The 12371-nt window shown below is 38.1% G+C and overlaps 1 protein-coding gene across 2 annotated transcripts in view; it reads right to left on the bottom strand.

Annotated features, from left to right (window-relative positions):
• The window catches only part of LOC145985787 (uncharacterized), a 40636-nt gene extending 30117 nt beyond the window's left edge, over positions 1 to 10519 (bottom strand). For both annotated transcript variants that reach the window (XM_083119869.1, XM_083119868.1), the window contains exon 1: positions 10151 to 10519. In XM_083119869.1, coding sequence (XP_082975995.1) covers positions 10151 to 10476 — 326 coding nt within the window. In that variant the 5' untranslated portion in view covers positions 10477 to 10519. The remainder of the gene's footprint in view (positions 1 to 10150) is intronic.
• Positions 10520 to 12371: the final 1852 nt, after the last annotated feature.

Below are 12371 nucleotides of genomic sequence, written 5' to 3'. Positions count from 1 at the left end.
CTATTCTTTCCTCTGCCATTCGTGTCACATGGCCTGCCCATCTAAGTCTTCTTGATTAAATTATTCTAATAATAATTAAAAAGTCGAAATAATTTATTGTGCTGGAGGAAGTAACGCTAAGATAATGTTTTTATTTATTTATTTAGAGATTATTTTAACCATACCCAGGCTGGGATTTATATACGTATGTGGAGGCCCGGAGTTGCAGTCCTCAAGTTCACCCTAAATTCTGATCTAATCTTGATCATACCCTGCATAATTTTGAGCCTCCTAAGCCTACTAGCTGCTTTTAATCATGGAAGTATTCATTTGATCACAGTTTTTGTTCCAATAGCTCTAGTAATTACTTTCACTTTCTAATGACAAAATTGGCTTTTTATGGGTTGATAATATGTGAACATTTCTAGCATAGATAATTATCACAAGTAAAATAAACAGTTATGAACACCAGAATACACTTATTTATTGAATCATTCATATATCCCCAATATATGTACTTATTGAATTTAATTAGGTGGGCAATCGGGTGGGCACAGGAAATTTTGGGTGGGCGCTTGCCCACCTGTGCCCACCCCTGTCGCCGTCCCTGCATAGAAATTAAATTTGGGAAAAATACATTTCTATTATAGGCAGTATAGAAAAGAACAGAAATAAGAAAACTTCAAAAATAAGGGAACGGGAGAGTAAATTGTAATTGAGGTCCACTTACGGGTAAATTGTGAAAATTATTGACTCCGTAAAAATGTATTCGTTGAATTGTTATATTCTGGGGTATTTAAGAAATTGAACTTTATTGTACTGGTCAAGTCACTGTTTTTTGTTGTTTTTTTACATAACAAAAACTATTCATGAATAAAAGCTTGTTAATTTTGAGTATAACTTTTAATGAATCAAAAAATACTAAAGTTAGTCCTGTTCTGTAAATAATCCGTCGACGTAGAAAAATCTAGTGTGAATGAAATAGTTTATCTGGGTTATTTTGGGCATACGTGATTTTGTTGGGAGGGGGAACTAGACGAGTCACCCATTTCTCAATAAGATTACGTTAACCCAGATTTGTGCACTCAGGCAATTTGAGTTCTTTGTCTCCTGCGAGCAAGTCAAATCGATCCACGTACTTCAGGGTATAATGTTGGGCTGGGTGAAATAATACTAAGTTAGCAGCTTCCTAAAAAATCATACACTTCAAATATTTATTTTGAAATTTTTGTATATCTGGTAGCAGTTTGTTTGGAAAAATTGAAGCGTAACAAAAAATAAGATAGTATTCGCCGCAATTTGCAAAATCCCAAATGTAACTGTTTTTACTATTGAACATGCCCGTTTTGGTGATCATTGCTTCATCGGTCCACGACTCACTGTTCACAAAATTCGGGATAGTTTCCATGTGATGCAAAAACCATTGGCAAAAGACCACACGTGGGTCAAAGTCCTGAGGTAAAAGGTCTTGTACCTTTCGGGGTTTGAAAGGGTACATCTCCTCTTCGGATAGGATGCCCCACACATTAAAATGGGATGTGTTGTGGGCACTGGCTATAGCGTGCATACTGGTGTCAGGACGATCCCTGACAGCATTTAACACCGCAACTTCACATATCTGCCATGTGCTTTTTTGAATAGAGCATGCTGCATTTCTTTGTGGAACGCCCTTCGTCAGCAAGATCACCGGACATTACTCTCCTGGACTTCTTTCTATGGGGAGAGATGAAACGCCTCGTATACAAAACACCTGTCATGTCAGCCGAAGATCTCGTTGCACGCATTAATGTCGTCGCAGCGACGATAGCAGACACCGTGGGTTTTTTTTGCTCGCATTAGACAATCCTTGATTCACACAGTGAACATGTTGACACATATGCAACCTAGCGCAGCACCACCACCATCTTGTTTTTCTACGTAATGGTGATGTCCACTACGGATATTTGATTTCTTCTTAGTTGTCAGTCTCCACATATCACTTTCCGTGGATAACACATCTCGCTAAACCCTTCTCTACCCCCATTACTTCAACAGACCCATTCGCTTCCTTTGGGGAATCCCTTGCGCATCAACTTCACACATCTGGCATGTGCTTTTTTGAATAGAGCATGCCGCATTTCTTTGTGGAACGCCCTTCCCGCGGTCATATGGTTGGTCGTTGTGCCACTGTTTGCTTGTAAACATAATTTTCACACTTTTTCCCACTTCAATAACTCTGAATGGGTGCAGTTTCCGGCATTTCGTCACATGAACTTTTGTGTTTATTTTCACTTGTAGAATCACCTCCTAAGCGTTGGAAACAAACTTTAGTAACACCCTGTATATATAAGTTTGACAGTGCGATCAAGGTTAAAAATAGAGCTTGATATATATAAGCTAATCGTTCTTGTGCAAGCGAGGCCTCTGCTGTACGATTATTCATCAACTGAGCACCATAATGACAAAATTGATGTGCTATGTACAAAACATATCATCAATTGTACAAGAAAAACAATCTTCAGGTCAGTTTGATATTTATTGCTCAAATAACTATGTGGTTGCAATACGCGAATTAAACTTTTTCCTTTCTTGGATGGGGCAGAGCTTAAAGTGAGCCGGAATTGACCAGAACTCCATTCTGGCAAAACTTGGTTCCTGCTGCAATATTGTACATACATTTTATATATTTAATGCACCATACAAAAGTCCATTCGTTGTTACATTAATTCTTGTAAAGAATAGATGAAAGGGACAGGAGAAAATTCTTGTACTAAATTTGTCTCCTGTTGGTGGGCAGACTGGAAATGCAGAAAGAAAAAATATATTGCAGTGAGTGCTGTTCGTTTAAGATGCAAATGAGAACCTAATTTCCTGAAATGACAGAAGTGATAGATCTTGTGTTTATACATTTACTTTGGATGCAATAATAATACAAATCACATGTATGCATGATCATTTATATACCACAATATTTAGAGCAGTTCTTATGATAAACACAATAACAACAAACCAACTTGTAGAGTACCCAAAACTTTCTTTCTAGAAAAAAAACCCACTGACAACAGTAATAAATATTTGTTTTATTTTGTTGGAAGCAAAGTGACTCGTTGTGTTGCATCACATCGCGTCGTGTCAGATCCAGTGTGCGACTGGCCTTGCTGGTAGTATTTCTGCATCCATCCTCCATGTGTCTGAACCATCTCATCTGTGCCTGATCTATCCTGTCCTGAAGCTTCACCAACCCCACTGTCAGTCGGATATCCTCATTTCTCATTCTATCCATTCTAGTCTTCCCCAATATGCTCCTTAGAAATTTCATCTCCACTGCCTGCATCTTTCTTTTGTCTCTCTCTGTCATTGTCCTAAGTCTCTGCTCCATATGTAATTATTGGCACACAGTATGTGTTATATATTGCCTTCTTGCATTTCATAGGTACATCCCTGTTCCATACTAATCTTTGAATGCTTTGATATAGTCCACCACCCATTTGTCCTCTTCTGTTTACTTCCTCTTGTCTCAATTATGCTTCCTAGATATTTGAACCTCTCCAGTACCCTCAACTTTCTTCTTCCCTGTTCCCCCATATTACTAAGTCATCAGCAAAACACAGGGCCTTCATCTCTTCCTCTCCTCTCTTCTTCCCCACCTCTTTGTTAATTGCATCCATTGTAATTATGAAGAGCACTTCCCTGTTTTAGTCCATTACCCATTACATATACTGAACCACTCTGTTCTTCCCACTGGTGTCTTCATGCAGCTCTGGTCGGCCTTGTAAGTGCTCTGCACTTTACACACTATCTTTTCCTCGACTCCTTCCTCTCTTGAAGCCAAGTCGTTAGGGGTCTCACTACCATGCAAGAGACCCGGGTTCGATCCCCGGCGAGGGAGAACCAGGATTTTTTCCACCTGTTCAAGTGGCTCCGGTGCCCTCCCAGCATCGTATAAAGTGGGTACCTGGAAGAAACTCTGGGGGCTAATGGCTGCCAGGGGCATGGTGCTGATCACATCACCCCCACCTTCGGCCATAATCAAGAAAGTGTGGGGCCCAACTCCACACACCTATTTGCCTTCATGGCATGGTGCAAAGCACAGCAGAGCACTTTACCTTTCTCTCTTATCTTAGAGCCTTCCAAATCTTTGTTCTGTCCAAGGTATCCTATGCCTTTTCTATATCTAGGAATGCCATAATCAAATCATTTCCATACTCGTAGTGCCTCTCCTGTAATTGCCTTATGGTGAATATCACATCTACTGTTGATATACCTCTTCTAATCCATACTGTTCCTCTCTCATGTTCAGCTCTGTTACTACTAATTCTGTTATAAATTTTATCCATTCTGTTTCTACTCCCTTTGGTTCATCTCTTGGCACTTTTAATCGCAATATTTCTCTTTAATCATGTTATCCTCCACACCCTTAGCCTTCTATCTTGTTCATCCCTTCTATCTTTTATTTTCCATCTGCTACTAGTAGCCTGTGGTCACTGTCTAAGTTCTCACTGGGTATTACTTTAATGTTGTTCATTATCTTCTTTACTTCCTTGTTTACCAATATATAATATATTACAGACTTTTGTTTATTATTCCAACTGTATCTTGTAATTTTATGGCTGTCATATTTCTTCTTAAACCAGCTACTACCTACTAACAGTCCGTTTCTCTTACAAAAGTCCAGTAGCCTCCTTCCCTCCTCATTCCTCTATCCCCATTCAAAAGAACAATTAGAAAGACAAACCTACATATCAGTAAATATAATAACTCCGCACTTAAATTCATATAACTTGAATGTAAACTATCAAAAAACAATGTATATGCCTTTCAATCCTGGAAATAAACCCAATTTTGATAATATAAACTTACAAATAGATGATAATCAAATCAATTATGAAAATCCAGTTAAATTTTTAGGTTTAGTTATTGATGACAAATTAAGATGGACATATCATATTGACCATGTATGCAAAAAAGTAGGGAAAAACTTATATCTCCTAAAACTCCTAACACAATATCATGTGTCTGAAATAAACACAAATCTATACTATGGACTTGTATATCCATACCTAGAATATTGCATAATAGCATGGGGAGGAGCTGCGCAGGAATACACTCAAAGATTGCTTACTCTACAGAAAAGAATACCAATTAGAAACTCATGTAGAGAATTATTTAGAGAAAATAAAATTATGACCATATATTCCCTATATATTTACAAAGTAATTGAATATGTACTAAAACACCATAAATTATATAAGAATTCGACTGTCCATCAGCACAACACACGTTGAAAAGAGAACTTCAACATGCAAGCACACAGACTTGTTCTCTCAGACAAATCACCTCATGTTGCAGGAATAAAATACCATAACAAACTTCCCACACACATCAAACAAATTACAGAACCTCACAAGAAACTGAAAGCAATTAAAGAGTATTTAACAGATATACCTCTATATAATCTCAATGAATTTCAATAGTTAAACTGGATTAGTAAATTGAAGCATTTAAATTCTATTGAAATTGTATGTCTCCTATATTTGGATTTTCTCTTTTACAAGTTTAATATGTGACACCTATAACTGATTATGTTTAACCCATATGATTTATTTGTATTTTTGTGTTTGCATTTTGTTCTTTTCATTGTAATCCTACTCCATTTGTAATATTTAGTATTGTATGACGTTTTCCACACCCATGGATATAGGTCTACGGAAATAAAGAATTTATTATTATTATTATCTGCTCCAAGTACTTCCATGTACCCTTTCCTGTCTCTTCCTACTTGAGCATGAAAATCACCCATCACAATTTGCCATTCCTTTCCTATGTGTTCTTCCAAGTCTTCTTCAAATTCTTCTTTCTCCTCTCTTGTACATACACTTGAATTATTTCTATTACTTTCCCTCTTACAGTCATTTTTACTTTCATAATTCTGTCATTTACCCTTTCTACTTCCCCACTTATTCCACTTCTGACTACAAATCCAACCCCACCTCGTCTGCTCTCTTCAGTCCCTGCCCAGAACAGTTTACAGTCTTTCCTCAATTTCATTTCTCATCTTCCTTTCCATTTCGTTTCGCTCATTCCACAGATGTCGATCCCTCTTCTCTCCACTAGATCCACAATTACTTCAGTCCTTTCGGTCAGTGTTATATTTTCGGCTGTCAGCTAATCGGGCCTCTCACAGCCAACACCTGGTGGTGGGGCTGCCACCTGTGGGTTCTCAGGTTCCAACTCCCTTAGCCATTGTGGATCTCTCCAGGCCCACAAGGCAGTGGGAGCAAACACTTTCATGGTGGTGTTTATTCACCATGACACAAAGTTGTCGATGGGTATCTGTGGTATTTGCTGAGTATTTCCATGCCATTGGACACCCTCCACACCCTGATGGCCTTGCTGCCTCGGTCCGGCACTGCTTATTTGGGTTTCCCCTTATTCGCAGCTCTCCCTCATATCCGAGGAAGGTTTCGCTATCCGCCACCTTTGATCCGTTCAGTAGCTGAGGCTCGCACTTAACTTAGTCAAAACCTAATATATGTACAAATATGGAAAATAAAAAACTTAATCTTTCGAGTCTACATGCCATGATGTGCAAAGATAATACAAAATATAACTGATTTCAGCATCATACATAAGTATGTATTTGCATATAAATCCATTCCTTGGTTATCACTTTTTCTGGGTATTGTAGGCTACCAACTTGACTCACTCAATTTAGTTTTAGTATATATGTGCAATGCAACTCTCACTCAAGATTCAGGCACTGACCTGGGAATTGTTCATTCACTTATTTCTGTAATCTTCATTTGTCTCATGATTCACCTAGGGACCTTGATTTTGGGTGCTTGGCATCTTGACCCTTGCTGATATTCTAAGCAATAAAAAAATATAGCTTTTTATGCTGTGGATGTGTTTCCAATTCGTTAATTTCCAAATCCAACACTGAGCAGTAGGATGAAATTAGTCTGCCCTGGAAGCTGAAATACAAGTTTTGCACTAAGGGATTTTGTCGATTTTCTAACTACCAAAAAAGTGTCATTTCACGAGTCACAACCTAGTTGTAATCTCTGTAACAATCTCAAATTCCAGCACAGCATTTAAAAGAATCTTTACATGTTTGAAATGCTTGAAAAAAATCTTGCTTGCAACAGAATGCTGGATACCAGGCTGCCCTTGTTATTGAGGAGCACTGTCAACTCTAGGAGGTAAAACAGGTGGTTGATGCATTCTCCAAAGTACATGCAAATAGGAGAATTGCACTTTGCTCAGTGACTTTTATTGTTTTTAATACTTAAGAAATTTTTTTTTCCAATGTCATCTTCATTTTGCAAGAAAATTGTCATTTAACATAAAACAACAACCGAAATTAACAAAAATCTAGATCAAAGGCATTTTATTTTTTTTGGGGGGGGGGAGATGATAACGTCTAGCAAGGATAATCATCGTACTGATGGCCAGTAACAGTAAAAGACATGCCACTGTTAGATTTATTGGCATTTATAATTTTATATCGTTAAATTTGGGGCTGACAGCAATTTTCGACGTTGTTTGATGGTGTGATCTTTTGCACGTGTTCTTTAGCTATTTGAGTGTGCATATAATCAGTTTTTACTAACAAAGCTGCGAAAGAACTACGAGATGACAGGTTTTTACTTATGCTTGCCATAATTTGTGTTTTCGGTGTGCTGGAACATTTTATATTACGTAAATTGTAGACATTTGTCGATTTTAAAAAAAATCAACTTAATTCTCGAGGGGGTTCAGTGGGGCAATGGGCCCAAAAAAAACAATAGAAAACTGATTGCAGTTGGTCAATGGACCAGATAAAAAAAATAATGAAAAATTGATTTTTTTTGCGGTAACTGTTCGATCTCAGCAGAACACATTTCTTAATTTTTACAGAAGAAACTACTTACGGAAATGAGTTTCTGTAGCATTTGAAAACTTCGTGGCCTATTTTCTTCCATCGTGGAATCTATTTGACCAGGAATTCATGTATTTTGGAAGAAAAATATCTCTCGGACGCACAATTGCCGTTGCATGTATTTGCTTTCTCTAAGTGAACCGGATGTTGTGTACGTGTGATGACGTAACCTCCTGCCTGTGTGTCCAATCATGTCGTTGTTATGCAGGAAGATGAAAAAACAAAATATACATTCCTGATATTAGTAAGACCCCAAAATGTTAACTGTTTGCCTAACCTAACTTTACTGTGAATGGTTTGTGGGGCTATGCGTGAATGGTTTTTGGGGCTATCAAACGTGGGGCATTTTTCAGTTAAGAAGGTTGGAAACACTGCATACCCACTGACGATCCACGATGCTACTCAAGCTGTGTTCGCCATATTGTGTGTTACGCAAGCAAAAAAAGGAAGAACAATAATTACTGTTAAGGTAACGTTTCAGATTGTTTTATGATTTGGTACTGGTGCGATCTCGCACAAACACTTTTCACTTATTTCTTTCATCATTTTTAACATTCGTACTTACCGATTTTGCATTGCGAAAGGTTCTTGAAGGTGAGATGGTAAAACTATCAAAGCCGGGAATCGGATTTCTTCAAATTTACAGGAGAAAGTACTTACGGAACTGAGTCTCTGTGTAATTTCGGAAGGTTGTAGAAGTGTTTTCTCGCATTTTTCAATGTATTTGGCTGCTAATTCATGTATTTTTCTATAATAATGTCAGTCCAATGCACAAAAGCTGTTGCTTGCATTTCCATCCATGTACTTGAACCGGATGTTGTGAATGGTTTTGGGGGCTATTCGTGCATGGTCATACTATCGGTAAAATTTCAGTATCCCCGAAACGTATTTCTTCAATTTTACAGGAGAAAGTACTTACCGAACTGACTTTCCGTACATTTTTGAAAGGTTATGGAAGTGTTTTTTCCCATTGCTTAATTTATTTCGACTGTAAATCATGTATTTTTGAAGATTAATGTCTCTCCAATGCACGAAAGCTGTTGCCTCTATGTCCTTCCACTACGTGAATGAAATGTTGCGTGCATACGATGATGTAACCCCCGGTCAGTGTTTCCAACCACACCATTGTTCTCCAAGAACATGACAATTTTAACTATGTTTGCCTAACCTTGCCGTGCATGAATCGTGGGGCTATTTAGGAATGGTTCGTGGGGCTATCCATGCATGGTTCATGGGGCTATTTATGAATGGTTCGTGGGGCTATCCATGCATGGTTCGTGGGGTTTTCAAACCTGGAAAAAAAAATCAGTAACATGAAAGTAGGTATTTTTCGATGAACAACACTGCATAACCACTGATCGACAACGCTAGTCATGATTTCTCCGCCATATTGCATGTAACGCAAGCAAAAACGAACAAACAAGAATTACTCGATATGTCGAAAATTGATATTATTTGCTTGAAAAAAACGAAATGACACCTTCAAGAATCCTTAGGAATGCAGAATACGTAAGTACCAATGTGAAAAAGAAGAAAATAAAGGAATTTCAGACGTTTCGGGGATACTTAACATTTTTTTTTTTTCGGAGAGAATTTACAATATAGAGAAAGTCTCCAATTTTGTTAATTTTCGGTATACTAACTAATTTTGACCTCCTAATCACGAATCTGTTGAAAAAAACCGGGGGTCACGTCTGAAAATTTGAAAAAAAGCCGATTGAATTTTTTTTATATATAGGTGTATATGCGTAGTTTTACGAACAAAAATGTAATCTCCTGTCATTGTGTCCAACCACGCCGTTGTTTTACAAGAAAATGATTTATGATGTTCAATTCTAGTACGATCCCTATTTTTTCGATGAATTTAGGGGTGAAATGAGTGCTAATGGAACCTAACCTAACAGGCCTAACCTAATGTGATTGGTTCGTGGGGCTAACGTCAATGGTTTGTGGGGCTACCCGTGGATGGTTTTTGGGGCTAACGTCAATGGTTTGTGGGGCTACCCGTGGATGGTTTTTGGGGCTAACGTCAATGGTTTGTGGAGCTACCCGTGGATGGTTTTTGGGGCTAACGTCAATGGTTTGTGGGGCTACCCGTGGATGGTTTTTGGCGATACAAACAATTTTTCATCAAAATGTACAATTTCCAGACGTGACCCCCGGTTTTTTACAACAGATTTGTGATTAGGAGGCCAAAATTAGTTAGTATACCGAAAATTAACGAAATTGGAGACTTTCTCTATATTGTAAATTCTTACTTTTTTCTTTTACCTTTCCGTTTCTTCTCCTTCCTGTTTCAGCCTCTTTGTTTGGTCGGATAGCCATCCTGTCACGGAATTAAACCCATTCACCACTGAATCAGCTGCAACATTTGTGTAACATAGATTACTCCACTCGTAAGTGTAAAACCCATTCACCACTGAATCAGCTGCAACATTTGTGTAACATAGATTACTCCACTCGTAAGTGTAAAACCCATTCACCACTGAATCAGCTGCAACATTTGTGTAAGGTAAATTACTCCACTCGTAAGTGTAAAGCCATTTCATTACTTTCTTCCCTCCATTTACTATCTTTAGTTCTGTAATGTAATTCATGATCACTCTTCAGATAAATTAAAAGGTACTTCCTTACGTGTGACCAACTCAGAGGGGGCCACTCCGCGACTTGCACGTTATTGGCTAGAGCTTGTGACGTCACGAAGCGGACACGAGCGGAAGAAAGCTATGCGTAGAATGTAGCAGATGGCCCATGAAACGCTGTGTTTTCATGTATCTTTTGATATTATACACCAAAGCTGTTAATTTAATTTGACAACAAGAGATCAAATACGCGATAGAAGAATACACTTATTCCGAAACAATGCATAGTTTATTTTTCATACATTATATGCGTGATATCTTGTCCCTGTAGGCTGTAGTCCACTGTCAGCTTTTCTTTCCAGCTAACCTATTGCATTTATTTTAAATGTCTAATTCTAAGGAAAGTTCTTGTCCGGGCATATTCTGATATGACTTTTTACTGATTATCCTGGAATTTCCCTTTAATATTTTTATGCTACTTTTAAGATTCTCCAGTTGATCGCCAGGATGAGGATAAATTTGTTTTTGTTATTTAGCGTCTTCTTTCACTTTTGGCTAATCGCGACGAACAGGATGAGTGATGATTAGTTTAAATTGATGAAGGTACACTCGCAGCAGGCACGTATCCAAGGGGGAGCTTAGGGGCTCGAGCCCTCCCGAAAGTTTTCGGTTTACAATAGATAAAATGAGGTTTTGGGTTTCTTGTGGTCGGAAATAAAATAATGTGACGATAATGGACATTTCCACTCAATTTTTTTTACAACAATTTTAAAAACTACACCTTGAAAAAATGACCCCTGCAAGTTCTCGCGTTTCTCTGCGTCCAGTTTAAGGCAGAAACGAGACTTCCAAAGTTGCGAGACTAGCGTTGCGCTGAAAACACGCCGCCGCCATGTTACTACGTCACTCCTTAGGGAGAGCTCGTTTGTCGTCTGCTTCGAGCGTCCAGTTCCGGATGGGTAGCCCACGGTGAGCGAACACGTGCAGCAGTTTTACAAATTTGTACCGATTTAAATAATGGAAGAAGGAGCGATAGGAGAAAGGAAAGCTATGCTTTGTAATGACCATTCTTCTATGAAATATCCGTGCTGCTCAGTGCAAGATAAATAAAAGGGTTCAGCTGCGTGTGTGTTCTTAGGCCATGCGAAAAATATTGCTTATAAAATTGGTTGCTGACCAGACACTCAAAAATATTTTTTAAACTTATATTTATCTATATTTACCGTAACCTATGTAGTGCAAAATATGAATTTTCACATTCTTCACTTTATTTATAAAGCCTATTTAACTTTATTTTCCATAAAGCAATTTCAGTTTGTGTTCCATTTCTGTTGCGCAAATTATGATCAAATATTTTTGTGCAGATAAGAGAAAATACACTGAGAAGATTACATTAGTTGCACAGTACATATCTATACTTAGTTATGTATAATCATTACAAGGAAATAATGTGTATAACCATGGGCGTATTTAAGGGGGATTCAACGGGTCCAATCCCCCTCTTTTTTTGATTCACTAAAATTACCAGTTTCCTTGTTCTATCCGCTTCTTCACAAAAAATTCCTTCGGACTTATTTCATTCTCTTAAATTAGAGACGTATAGGACGGGATACGGATGGAAAGGAAATTTCGTAATTCCACACACCAGATGGGACTGCAGACCAATATCTGCAATTTCCTGATAGTTTTGGAATTTCTGCGATAAGAAACTGCATTGAAACTGTCAAATCAGTTATTTTTCCCCCTCGAATCATATTAAAGAAATTTGGTTCTTAAAAACGTAGTGACAAAAGATGAACAGAAAAGTATCAACAGTAAGTAGCGTGACTTCGTGACTACAAACACACAACTTTATCGGGTCCAACATCCCCTCCCCCCATGCTCCCCAACAAGCTTCCGGCCAGCAGTGT

Source organism: Lepisma saccharinum, chromosome 3, assembly GCF_977018435.1.
Source record: "Lepisma saccharinum chromosome 3, izLepSacc3.1, whole genome shotgun sequence".
In the NCBI taxonomy this organism is placed as follows: domain Eukaryota; kingdom Metazoa; phylum Arthropoda; class Insecta; order Zygentoma; family Lepismatidae; genus Lepisma; species Lepisma saccharinum.
Note: the sequence above shows the minus strand (reverse complement) of the source record. Positions and strands in the feature narration are given on the sequence as shown.